The sequence below is a fragment of the Protobothrops mucrosquamatus genome, unplaced genomic scaffold (assembly GCF_001527695.2).
Source record: "Protobothrops mucrosquamatus isolate PMUCROS unplaced genomic scaffold, P.Mucros_1.0 scaffold39, whole genome shotgun sequence".
NCBI classification, from domain to species: domain Eukaryota; kingdom Metazoa; phylum Chordata; class Lepidosauria; order Squamata; family Viperidae; genus Protobothrops; species Protobothrops mucrosquamatus.
The window spans coordinates 1,601,230-1,615,401 of NW_015386421.1; the positions used below are offsets into that span (position 1 = coordinate 1,601,230).

The 14,172-nt window shown below is 40.7% G+C and overlaps 2 protein-coding genes across 2 annotated transcripts in view; one reads left to right on the forward strand and one right to left on the reverse strand.

Moving 5' to 3' along the window:
* The window catches only part of ERI3 (ERI1 exoribonuclease family member 3), a 239,052-nt gene extending 234,177 nt beyond the window's left edge, over positions 1 to 4,875 (forward strand). The window contains exon 10 of the mRNA XM_015811347.2: positions 4,471 to 4,875. Coding sequence (XP_015666833.2) covers positions 4,471 to 4,553 — 83 coding nt within the window. The 3' untranslated portion in view covers positions 4,554 to 4,875. The remainder of the gene's footprint in view (positions 1 to 4,470) is intronic.
* A 4,060-nt stretch (positions 4,876 to 8,935) lies between these two features.
* DMAP1 (DNA methyltransferase 1 associated protein 1) overlaps positions 8,936 to 14,172 on the reverse strand; it is a 43,447-nt gene continuing 38,210 nt past the window's right edge. Inside the window, exon 12 of the mRNA XM_015811348.1 lies at positions 8,936 to 9,253. Coding sequence (XP_015666834.1) covers positions 9,194 to 9,253 — 60 coding nt within the window. The 3' untranslated portion in view covers positions 8,936 to 9,193. The remainder of the gene's footprint in view (positions 9,254 to 14,172) is intronic.

A 14,172-nucleotide genomic window follows, 5' to 3' on the forward strand; every position in this document is an offset into this window, starting at 1 on the left:
TACCTGTTTGAGTTTGGTTGTTCTTGTTTCAGTTTTGCTTTCTTTACACTAGGATATTCCCCTTCCCCCCCCCCCCCCAAATGACAGTAAGCCTTTAGCTTCAACATTTAGCTTTCCTGGAAATTGCTCCATCTCATGGGAAAATCAAAGATTTTAAAGAAAATGTTTATTCATTTCAGTGAATGAATAGCTGAAAAGGAGAAAGAAAAAAAACGAGGGACAATGGAGTGGGTGCAGCATGTCTAGTATTTGGAGAAGCTTTGTCCCGCCCACTGTCACCCTCCCACACTAGATTGATTGAATAATTGATTATTTATTTATTACAGAAATGTGTATGCGTCTACCTGTCAAGAGTCCTGATGGCTTACATTGAGAAAGCATTAAAATGATACATGACACACCTAAATTATTTCAATTGCTGCTCCCCGATTAAACACTCTTTCTCTCCAAAATCTCTGTAAGAGAGAAAGGTTTTATTTTTTTTTACCATTTTTGAAAGGATAGGCCAGTGTTTCTCAACCTTGACAATTTTAAGGCATGTGGACTTCAACTCCCAGAATTCCACAGCCAGCATTGCTGGCTGTGGAATTCTGGGAGTTGAAGTCCACATGCCTTAAAATTGTCAAGGTTGAGAAACACTGGGATAGGCAGTGGGAGCTAATCTGACCTTGGAGAGGGAAGTAGCTGCACTGAGCAGGTGATATTTCTGGCTCCAAATCCTTGATCTCTCAAGGAATGATCTGAGGGAACTGTCTTAGGCTGGGTATTGCTATACAGACCATGAGGGAAAACTGCCTTATGCAATCTGTTATCTTGTCCGACACAGAGTAGTTTCATGAAATTTATGCTACTGCTTGTTAATTTGTGCCCTCTCAAGCTCAGTTTATGTGAGAATTGCCTTTCTTAATATATTTACGTCTGAAGAGATGGGGGGATTAAAAATTATCACCATAGTATCAGATATATGATGACCGATTCGCACATAGAAGTAATCATTTAATATTACAAACAACAAACGTGATGAATGAATGTGCTTAGATTGGATATTGTAATGGAAATATGCAATAGTGTGAGATGGTATACTTTAAGGTTGATAACTTTTGGCTATGAAAACGTAGTGTTAAATTTATATATATATAAGCTGCTCCGATCACACTTTGCTCGCACGAGCACGAAGCCGAAGACCCCAGCCTGAAGATGACGAGTGGGACCTCGTCGAAACGTCGCCAAGATACTCTCAATCTTACACGGGAAAAACACACACACACACACACACACACACACACACACACACACACGGGATCTATTTATTATCTCAGTTGATTCTCATATAGACTTACTGCTACCAGGGCTTGACACTTACAATAATTAAAAGCTATATAATGTGATTATGTTATTGTAGTCTTCCTTCACTTACAGCCATCCATAGGTGTGGAGGGTGCAAATAACGTATCAGCCCCAATTTTCAGCCAGAGGGGGAGGGGAAAGTGATAGGAGGAAGAAAGTTGCTTTATCTGTATAATCTTCACAAACTAACCATTTCATTTATGGACTGTTCTCAAAGTGAGGCCACTGGAACCATAGTATCTAAGTGACACTTAAAATGTATTACATTTGCTTATGAGTCTCTGATTGAGAAACAATCATTTAACATATTTGCTAAATGATTGTGCTCTGCTTGGAAACTGTTTAGGCTCTGCTGTGCAGAAGTCTAGCTAAGATATAAGACCAGTTATATCTTCCCAATCAAATAAGATTCTCCCTAGAGAAGAGGAATCCCTTCTATTTTCACTTTTTTGGCAATATCAAATTGATTGAGATTTGTGGGTATAGTCATTTTTAGCTATGCCCAAATCTCTGGCTAAGGTAGATATGATATTTGTGACAAAAACATTACAGAAAGAATACATGCTTGTTCTAACATTAGCATTTCCAACTGCTCATTCCTGAAGATCACTTTGCCGTACTACCATTGTTATAATGCTTGGGTCTTCTACATAATACTCTGGGCTAAACTGGCCAAGGTGTACTCATTGTGTAATATCTCTGTTCCTATAATTGTTATAATAATTCTCTTTTGCACTTGTCCTCAGATTAAACACAGTATGTGACATGAATGCAGATTTTGCATAACTGTATCATATATTTTTTTACTTTCTAAATTTTTGATACAAAATGATGGTGGTGGTAGAGTCGTAAGAACTGTTTAATTGTATGCATTTGCAAAATTCTGTAGGTCAAAGTTACAATTTCCTTTGCTGATGTTTCTCTGCTGTGTTGCCAGCACTATAGGTTAATCAGAAGGAAAGTGATGGAGATGTCCTGAATATCTGTTGATATCTTCCCTGAATAGTGAAGTGCCATCACTTTGGGGCCAAGATTGGTTGGACAGCAGTTTCCTGCTCCATTCGGCCCCTGGTGTTCATTCTTCAGACAGTGTGCCTGTCTCCTAGACAGTGAAATATGGCCACAATTAGCCTGGATACAGTTCAATTATGATAAACAGCGCTTGCACCCTTTAAGCCGTGATTAAAAGGCCTCCCCCCTTTGATAGAGAGACCTAATTTCACATTATTATCGCTGCCGCTTGATTATAAAGCACTCCCTGGATTTACAGTTAAGAGATGGATGTAGAGGCACTGCTTTATCATTTACACATCAGTAATGATGCAGCTGTCCCTCTGCCACAACATCCATTTACTAGGAGGTGTGTGTGTATGTGTGTGTGTTCTACTTCGTTCCCCCTTTAGAGTGGCAGCGCCACCCCATGTCATCCAGGCCCTGCCTGCCACATGCAAGTGGGCAAAGTCACCCTTACGGTAACAGCGTGATGAATGGGCGCACACTAATGAAATGGAGACATCAAGGCGTGGGGCGAGAAAGAAAGAGTGCTGATGGGAGGCAGCGGAGCTGTCCCAAGTCGGAGGGGAGCGGGAAGAAGGATCGCCTCGCCACTGTGTGCTGTCAAGGGAGAAATTACACATTTACTCTTGCTTTTTCTTAAGGAGACGGCCACCATAGATCAAAACATGGATTTACAAGCCAATTTTCAACATGAAATATAGACACCAAGAATCAATTTAAGCCTTGCTTCTATTTTAGCAAACTCTGCTTGCGTTTAGTCCAGGTAACACAAATCAGCTCAAGTCTTGTTTCCCTGTTAGTTCAGAAGGGAATGGTTTGCTGTATCTGTCCGTATTTCTGCCCTAATTTTTTGCTGTAACCGCTACTGTTCTTCCACTGTTAAGTGTGGGGAAAGCAGTTAGTAGGGCCTGCAATAAAGTTCTGGAGTTGTGTATGCTTAACACAGATATTTGTGGCTATTATCTCAAACTGGTTTAGCTCTTCGTTTGTGACATAATTCCTAATTTAAGATCTACAAAATCTTAAATCTACTTCTTAAATCACGTTTCTAGCTCTAATTGTTCACTTTTATAAGGAAAAGGATCTGAGGCAGATGAACCAGGCATTTTGTATTTGTAGCATTTCTGTTGAAAACGACATCTTTGTCCTTGATAGTTCTTTAACCCTTTCACCAGTTTGTATTTGTTCTAACTTACATGAATTATATAATCTGAACATTTTTAAAAGAGAAATTACTTAGAAGTTACCATGAATTTTACTGAGCATGGAATCTGAAGTGTTTAGATAGAACGTGACCTGAATAAGACAGTTGTTTCTGGCATTGCTAGCCCCATTTGTGTCATTCTGATGTTAGTCTTACAAGACTTTCCTCAAGATACTGCTACTGCAGAGTATACCCACCTTATATCAGGTGCTCTGTGTTGTACCCTCACCTTGCATCTGTCTAGCAAGTCACATATACAACTAATCCAAGGTCTGGTATGTCAATTCCCGCTCCCAATATTAACAGCTCAATTAAGCAAAAATCAAGGACAATACCTTTGCAAATATGTTTATTTTCTCTGTTTTTAAACTGCCAACTGTCTTTCTCTCATGTGCTTAAAATTTCCTCCCCTGTACTAAAATAAAATGTTGATTGGATGGAAAGAGCAAGGAAATGAGAGGCCAAAATTGTCCGTGTACATTGTAGTGAAGATTTTATAGCTGGCATTTTTAATAGGTTTCATACTTCCTCTATTTGTACAATTTGTTTAGAATTTACCCTGCTTCATTGCATACTTTGTATAAATGTTGGATCATAGTAATTATCGGTTTTATTCTTTTCAATTGTTTCAATTATTGCTTTCTGTTGTGATGTCTGGGCAAAAGGTAGGATATCAGCAATCATAATACTAATGTTTAAATGGCAAGATGCTCATATAGGCTTGAGTAATTTTACAGGTAAGGTCGTGTGTTGTGGCATGTTAGGAACATATTTTTCTCAGTGAAGCATTTTGCATGCATACTACACATGCCACTACACTTAAGATTGCTGTAGACATGCATGGTTTTTTTTTCTTACCCACAAATGAAATTTGCTCTTTTGTTTTCTTCTCTGGATATTAGATGACTGCAAGAACATTGCCAACATCATGAAGACGCTGGCTCACAGAGGGTTCATCTTCAAGCAGACCTCCAAGCCCTTTTGATTTCTGGGGCCGGCCGGACAGGGCTGCATGCGGCCGGCTCCTGCTACATGGGTGCGATGGGCTGGAGCATTCGAATAACAGAAAGAGGACAGAGGAACGAGCAACCCCACGACTCCGTCAGTTTTGCTGTTCTGCCAGTAGAGGCTGTATATATGGAACTGGATTCTCTGTGTAGGCCTGAAGTGACTCCCTCTCTAGGGGCAGCTGCCTGCCCGGCCTGGTCCAGCCTGCAGCCCCCTAGGGCGCTTGCTCCACATGGTTAGAGACGTAGATTGTTTTCCCTTTTGTTGGCTTCTGATTCCCCTTGGCGTCTTTCTCTCTCTCTCTCTCTCTCTCTCTCTCTCTCTCTCTCTCTCTCTCTCTCTGCTCACAATTGCGCCTGTAGCAAGACCGTGGTGCTATGTTCTGGGCACTTGCCCTCTTTATTTTGAGTACACTATCTCAAGAGCTGCGGTCAAGCCCCTCTTCTGTGTGAATCTGTTACTGTGTCTCCTGCGTGTCAGCTAAATATTGACTGAGCAGCATCCAGACAGTCCCTTTCTTCAGCAGCCTTCTGCTCGTTCCCTTTCTGATTTAAATAAACACTAAGCCCCATCCCTGGTTCCTCCTGTATGTGATTAAGGAAGCTCGGCTCTTTCTGTTCAAGGTGAAGTGCCTGTATTCCATGCCCACTAAAAGCCGCCTATATCCCTGGGATTTCATTCAGCAGGGGCTGTTACATGCTAAAGCATCCTGGTTGATGCTCATCCGATGTGCAACACTTCTTGCGCCCAGATCTCTCGTTGGTGCATCCTCAGAACGTCAGGGGCCCTATTTAAGTGTTTTTTCGTGCTTGCACATGATGTAGTATGCAGTCCATTGCGGGCAGTGGACATGCCCAATACTGCTTGTCCAGCCAAGGAGTTGTATTCCCAGCTCAGAACACTGTAACAATCTGCATAAGGATTGAAATCTCTGTTCTTTTCCCTTTACAATCTGACTAACTTCCCTTTTCACTACGGCTGAAACCAGTGTGTTGCCTGAGAGATATGGCCTACTCTTCCCTCCAGTTCCCAATGCCCTGCAGTATAGGAGGAGGAGGATCAACCTACTTCTTCTTCTCTAGCTCAGTATTTTCCTGACAGAATATCCTTCCCTGGCCCTTGCTGAATGGACCCCCCAGGGGCATAGGCTCCAGCTGCCATCAACCTGGGAGCCACATCAAGAGGGCTCTGCTCATGCAGCAATCGGGCTATGAGCTGATACAGGCACTGGGCCTTCCCAATAATAATGCATGGTGTGTGGATGTTCCAGCTGAACCCAACCTGACCTCTTCATTGGCTCGTTACTCCCATCCTTGCTGTAAATGTGCCACATGAATAAAGTTTGGGGGAAAGGAATTTGGCTCTTATGTGCTGCAAGGGTGTGGGCATGGCCTTGCCAGCTACAGTAGCTCTTACTGGGTGTATTGCCTCCTCCATCTAAAGCCCCTTTAAATACAAAACAGTTGGCAGTTTCTGCATAGATATTTGCTTCATTCTCAAATATATTTGCATTCAGAGTATTATTTACAAATACTTAGCTTTGGGGATTAGTACCTATTTCCTTAGTTCTTCAGTAGGGGAGACTATGAGAAAAGGAACTACTACTCTTTTACTATTCAGGTTCCTGTAAGCAGGCTTCTTCTTTCAGCTCCTGCCTTGTGCTCTTGAAGAAGGGGAAAGGCGATAGGTAGTGGGAAGACACTAGTATGAAGCCTAGGCATCAGGCAACAGTTTAAAAAAAACCCATGAAATTATTAAAGGGCTTTTGTGTGAAATGAGAATCTTGAGCTGGCAAATATTTACACCTCATCTCTAACTCATTGCACAACCAGGGATAATTTGTACATGGGATATATTGGTTCTGGGACCACAGGAAATGGGAGAGCAAATTCCCTATCTTAAATATAGAAGAAAAATAGCATAAGATTATATACACTGCTAACAACTGGTCATTGATACTGCTTATACACAGTACAGATAGTCCTTGACTTACAAACACAATTGAGCCCCACATTTCTGTTAATAAGTGAGTTTTGCACCATTTTATAACCTTTCTTGCCACAATTATTGACTCACTATAGTTGTTAAGTTAGTAACAAAGTTGTTAAGTGAATCTGGCTTCCCCATTGACTTTGCTTGTCAGAGGGTCACAAAAAGGTTATCACATGACCCTAGACATTTGTAAAAATATGCCAGTTGCCAAGTGTCCGAATTTTGATCACGTGACCATGGGGATACTAGAATGGTTGTTAAGTGTTGAAAATGGTCACAAGTCACTTTTTTCAGTGCCATTGTAAGTTCCAATGGTCACTAAATGGATAGTTCTTATGTCCAGGACATATTTTTTGCACCAGTTTCAGAAATACACAATATGCAGTACAGCTAGGGCAAGAACTATAGGTTAAAGCAATAACTATAGGTTAACTATAGGTTAAAGCAATAATTCAGTTTTAAAGCAGTCAAACGCTGAAGGCCAATGATTGCCAAACATTTGTTGATTGCTACATGAGATCTGATTTGGGGAACAATGATAAATGGATGACTGGAAACTTCAAGTGTATGAAGAACATAGTGAATGGTTGTTTAGAATCAGTGTTCATAGAATCAAATGATTGCTTAGAGTCGGTGCTCTTTTTTTCCTCCATGATCTATTATAGTTTTTCAGTACGCCTATGGCAGCATTCTTGTAGATGATTTGGCCAATAGAGATAGAAGAGGGTAGTAGCATATGAGCCCATGACAGGCAGAGTCCAAGTGTTTCCACCCTTCAGACCAGTCCATCTTTACTTTGCAGGTTCTGCCCTCCAAGGCACTAGGGAATGTAACCAAGCCTCTTCCTTCTCAGGTTAGGGACTCAGGATCAAAGGTCACAGGGATTTTAATGGCTCCCTCTGTGTAATCACCTGATCAGTTTTATTGATTCAGTGTCGATGGAGTCATCTAATTAGTTTTCTATGAAAACGAAGAACTTGGCCTTTGACCTTTCTTTCTGCCAGCAAGAATGTAAATCAAAGGGCGTTGTCATGCACTATTGATTCCCAGTTGCACTTGAGGGGAAAAGGAGGCAAGCACATGAGTTAGGCCTGACAGCTGCAGGCCAGGGGTGTCATAGTCCTCTTTTGACATGTATCTGAAAGAAGATGAATATTCAAAAGGGGAGGGGAGGAAGCAGCTTTCTATGTAGCAACAGGGACATCCAGCCACTAAAAAGTCAGTAAGCTGGAGCTAGCTTTTCAGGCATAGCAAACCAGGGTCTGTAGTGTTGATTTATTACTAAATATTTGAGTTTCCTATAGCCAAGGCAGGGCTAAATCACACAACCATGAGTTCCTCCATTTCCAAAGAATATTCCGAGTATATTCTGTGTTAGTAACAAAACTAGAATTCTTTAATCTAGATGAATTATGCATAAATACAGGTGTTTTCTATTTTGCATAATTTATTCTACTAAGAAAATACCATTAGTAGTTTTACAAAGAGCCTCTCTGATAACTGGATCTCTTATTCTATATACATTTCTGGCTTTGGAGTTCTCGCCTTACTTAATTCTCCCAACCAAAGCTACTCCCAAGTATGGGATAATGATGGGGTTTTTTTTAACTAACCAGCATTTATTTAGCTCACTGCTTTAGTGGAACTGACACAACTGTCACACCAGACAGCAATTTTAGATGGTACAAATGAAATCTGGACCATCAACAGCATTACAATAAAAATGAGATCTCCACATTTCTCAATATCTATGCAGAACAAAGAGGGATTTGCTTCTCAGTAAATAGAAAGGATTGCGCTGTGAGGAGCCTTAAGAACAATTATTTCATAGTAACCAGAAATCCCAACCCACTTGGAGGGCATCAAGTTAGAAATGACTGAGCCAATGTTTTATGTAAAGGTACTTACACACTAATCTGACAAAGGATGCTATAATTGCAAAAGGAGTCTCTTTCAGTCCAGCAGAGAATGACCCTAAAAATAATGGTTATTGCAGTTATATTTGCCTCACCAACTGTCAAGGGGGTAAAAATTCCTTGCTTTAATACCGAATTTAGATGCAGGGACTCTGAATTAATAAGCAAGTTTTCTTTAACAAGATGAAACCTTGGGAGGACAATTTAGGTTGTGTGTATTCTATAAACTGGTCTGCTAAACCACAAAGAAAAACATATGCCAACTTTATGAGAATGGGAGGAAGCAGTTAGAATTACTGCTCAACCAGGGGTCAGTTTTCTCCATTGATAATGTGATACATGTCTACCATAACTTTAATTACACAGCCCTTGCCCATTCCAGTACAAAACTCATGTTGACAAAGGGTCTATCCTCCTGCCCTTCCCTCTCAATGATTACTGATTCTGGAACAAGAGATTATGGATTCTATATTTACATCAACATTTACAAAACTCAGGAATAGGAAAAAATATACAGCAAAATCACAGCAACAATCAATTCAGGATTATGAGCTCAGCCTCTTCTTTACCAGGGCAGTAAACACCTTCTTCGTGATGTAAGCAAAGGCAAACAAAATCCTTCAACATAATGGTCCCTGCTACAGTATGGGGAGACGTATCCTTCTTGCGCTTGGTCCTCCAAGATCCTGAACTTGGATCATCATGGTGTTCATGGCTTCTTCATTTTCTTGACAGATGAGGAACTGGAAGCAGATTCCCTGCGCTTTCTCTGTTCCAACAAGAAACAAATGAGAAGTGGAAGAGGAGTCAGTTTCTCAGGCAAAAATCCCTGATTCAATTAAAAACCTTGCAAAACAAAAAAATGACATATATTCAGGCAGAAAATGCAGGAGAAAGCCTTACATATAGATCCTATGTAGTTAAAAGAACATAACAACTTACTTGAGGCTATCCACAAGAAGAGGGAGCCAGTTGATCATTACAGGGATATGAGAAAAAGGACATTTATAATTCTGATAGACAAAGCCATAGCACGAAAAATATGGTTACTTGTGGCTTGTACATATTGGATAATGGAGGGAACGTATGACATCAGCTTGCTTAAAGACAGGGGACACTACACATCTGTGAGGCACACAATTTCCTTGGCTGATCCATGTTCTCTCCCTTAAGCAAACTGCATTTCCAAAGGATACAGGAATTCTACTTCCACTGTCCTAGCAGGGGTTGTAGACATTTCATTTGGACTACGAAGTGCCTAAAATAATAATTCAGTTGTTCAACAACTTGAAATCAAGAGGCCAGTGGGAAGAAACTGAATAATTTATTGATACAATCAAGAATTATAGAGCATCTTAATGAATGAAGGAAAATCCTTTTCTAAAGAAAATCGGGGACTGTAATCAAGAAGAGAAGAAAATTGTAATTAGGTCTCTTGGAACATTCATTCATTCCCACCTAGGCTTGTTTTAAAAGTCTGCGGTATAAATGATTAAGAACTTTAGTAAATAAAGTCCATCCTCCCAATTTCCCCCCCCATTCAATCATGTCTGATTCTTGGAGACTGCCTGGACAAGTCCCTGCAGTTTTTCTGAAGGGCCTGGCCTCTGCCTCCTTTCTAGGGCTGAGAGAAACTGACTAGCCCAAGGTCACACAGCTAACTTTATGCCTAAGGTGGAACTAGAACTCACAGTTTCCTGGGTTCTACCCTGATACCTTAACCACTACACCAAACTGGCTCTCATCTTATAGATGAGAGCACCTAACTCCTTAGAAATGCATAATCCTATTCTCTGAAACAGCCGGGTCCTTGTGGACTCAACAAAGCAGCCTTTTATTATTTTGTTGTTTAAGTGGTACCTGCTAGCTTTTGAGGAAATGAGATCAAAAGATATGCTTTAAAATAGCCAGCACAATCTGAAAACAAAGGCACGGAAACTTCAGAGCTACTCAGTGAGGCTGCTGAATTAATGGGGATGAGTGCATGTGTTTGATAATCTTGATATGGCAAAAGAGCGATCTTTCAAATATGTCACAAATTCATATCAATCACCTTCCTTCCCTAGCTTGGCTTTTCTGTCGCTATGGGTGAAAACGAAAAGTGCTTAGAAAAAAAATGTTCTACGTTATAATTTACAAGAATCTGGGAGCCTGCCTCGCTGTTAATGGAAAGGAATTATTTTAAAATGAGAATACATACATCCCCCTCTCCCGCCATGACAGAGACACACATTTTATAGAGACACATGAGTGAGTTTTTCTAACTCCATCCTTAAAGGAAAGATTTTTGATGTTAACAATGTAACTTTGCACTTTCAAGTAGGCTCAGAAAACAAGGAGCCAGCAGGAGTTCAGATAAAGGCAGCTTAAAAGTCAAATGATTCTGACTCTGAACCCAAGACTTCTTAGAGGCAAGGTCCTTTCGTTTCCCCATTAATAGGCTGACTTGTGAGCCTAGGAACAAAGAGTGCTGATGTGAGGAATTCTGAGGAGAGTCAACTCATTATGGATGGGCAAGTAGAGTCTGAGTTGTGCAAATCAAAGGCCCTAATCTGGAGTAACTGGCTGTACTTGTGCTTGGAACTAATTTGTTCCAAGTTATAACTCACCTTTTGCCCCTTCCAGGCCTACAGCAACATCCTTTCTGGGTCAGCCAGAATGAGGGAGAGAAAGACCTTCATTGGGAACCTTCAATAGTGGACCTTGCTCCCAACTAAAAGGAAAAGTCGCCCTCAAAATGTTGACCTCCAGCCAGCTGAAATCACTGACAGCAAACATGTATGGCTTAATCTGAGAATGCAGGTCACCAACTGGTCAGGAGCTATTTCTTTTTTAAAGTTTTAGGTTGGAGAGGAAGTGTTGTCAAGTGAAGAGAACCAGAAAAAATAAACCAGAACTTTTAGACTATATAATCCAGATAAATTCGAATGCCTGCTTCAGATATCGTCTGGACCAGGATGTCTCCACTCCATGCCTCTGATGAAACAGACTGTAATCCATGGTTATATGTAGCAATGAATATCTTTGGTAAAAGAAGGGTCTCTGTTTTACTCGGAAGACAAACAGCTAAATATTTAGAATCCCAATCATGCCATAGATAGATGTAAAAGACTCATAGTTCATAGCCACCATCTGTCACTGAACATTTGGCAATGTGAACTATACTTTACTTCTACTACTTAAATTCACTGGAGACTCAAAACGTAACCAGGATAAGAACCCACTGCCATGGCCATCATACCCTAACCATAACTAGCTCCCATGTTTAAATATGGCAAAACATTTGGGGATTTTGACAGTGGGACAATCATCAGTAAGTGAGTTAAGGGATTAAACACATGTCCATCATCCAACAAAAAATAAAAATAATAAAAATAACCAAATAAATAAACTAAAAAGAAAAGAAAACTCAAAGGGCAGACTTAATGGACCCCTAGGTCCTTTTCTACCACCAGTTGTTTATGTTTCTATTTGCTCATTGAGATCTATTTCATTCAATTGTCTATTTATTCACTCAAATCTTATGAAATATATTGTCAGTATTACAGGTAGTCCTCGTTTAGCAACACTAATAGGGACTGGAATCTGTCATTAAGTGATATGATTGCTAAGTCAAAAAAACACATGACCCCACTGCTTAGCAGTTCCGGCAGTCCGAGTTGCTATTATTAAAAAAGAACTTTATGAAGATCTTGTATAACCATAATTTCCAACTTTCTGCCAGCTTCGCACTGCCTTTACTTCTGGGAAGCCCATGGGGAAAGACATAAATTGCAATCATGTGATTGCAGGACATCACAACTTCTATATGAGGTTGTAACTATCACCTGTAGTAACCTTCTCCCACACCAATGAATCCATATTCTTTCTACAAGAAAAAAAATCAAGCTGGTTTCAATATTAGGAACTGGCCATCTCAGCGTTATCTCCAGACTAGGTGCCAATCTTACAGAAATAAGTCCAAACAATTGGACACATGGTGCTTACCTAAAGTAAAGCCCAAAATGCATGTGAAATGTGGTAAGTCTCTGCAACATGCTAGCTAAGTAATAGAATGGACATCCAGGGAGTATTCTTTCCCCCAAATTCATAAAGGAAAATTCTTCTCTACCCTCCAACCGATGCACGCCTCTCCTCTCCATCCTCAAAATAACAGCAAACCTTCTTGAGCTGCCCCCTCTTGTTGGGTGGAATTTCTTTCCTTTCCAAAGACGGTGTAAAGTGGTCACAGTGTGAATGCGCTTGACCTTTTGTCTTGAACTAATCTAATTGTGTCGTCTTTGTGTAACCAGCTGGTAAAGGTCAGAGCTGTATTTAACAGGGGGGGCCCTTTAGGTACCAAACTTGCCTTGCAGTGAATTAACTAGATTATATTTCTTTCAAATACATCACAATCCAGATCATGTTAACCCTCTTGGTGCTGTTCTCTCTGTTCCTGTTCCAAGTCCGGAATGAGAAAATCAAGTGCCATACAAGAGTCCAGCGTTTTGTAATAGAAGATTGCTATACAGAAAAAAAAATGGCTTGGTACTGGATAATAAGAACTGATTGTGAGAATGGCTAAAACCCAGACATGGATAGGATTTTGAGTTTCCCAAAAACGGCAGGGGAGTGGTGCTCAGCAACATGGTTTAGACCGGGGTGGGGAACCTTGGCTCTTTTATGACTTGTGGGCTTCAACTTCAATTCTGGGAGTTGAAGTCCACAAGTCATAAAAGAGCCAAGGTTCCCCACCCCTGGTTTAGACCATTCCCAGGAGTGCCTTCTATCCTCCCCCTAAAAATGAGCTGCTACATAAAATTCCAATTTAATCTCTTAACATTTTGTAAAGACTGTGGCGTGCCATTATGCCAACGCACTGGATAGCTGCACTACAATGAGCAAGAAGGGAGTAATGGCTAGCTGACTAATAGCCTGATCACAAATGTAACTAATAACTCACTGACCCCATTATAATAAAGTTTGTATCTTAGAATTTAAACTTAGCAATTGGAGATTTAACACAATGTCAGTTTAAAGAGCAGGGTGATGAGGCCCTAGACTGAAGGTGGGTGGGGGGGCATTTGGAATACATTGCATACATATACTGAATGAAGCATCCTGGAAATCTGTCCTTGAGAAAAACACCCATGTCTTTATGATGTCATCAGATGAACCTGATTCCAGGGGCTCACGACTGCATGGCAAATTGCTCCCTTCTTGCTTGAGGTTCAGCAAGCAGTTCTTGGGCAGACAAGAAACAATGGATGGAAACTAATCAAGGAGAGAAGCAACCTGGCATTAAGGAGTGAGAACAATTAACCAGTGGAACAACTTGCCTTCAGAAGTTGTGGGTGCTTCATCACTACAGGTTTTTAAGAAGAGACTGGACAGTCTCTTGTCTGAAATGATACAGGGCAGTGATGGCGAACCTTTTAGAGACCGAGTGCCCAAACTGCAACCCAAAACCCACTTATGTATCATCGGGTGCCGGATGGGAGTGACCCATTGGGTGGGCATGGCCCATTGGATGGGCGTGGTTGCGGTGGGAACAGGAGGCTGGGTGGGACTAAAAAGTTCAATCAATCAATTCCAACTTTGCGAGATCTTTTTTTCCCCGCGAGAAGTTGAAATTGATTGATTGATTGAACCTTTTTTATTTTTTTGCACACGGTGGCAGAGGCCTAAAGTGAAAAGGTTTTATAAAAC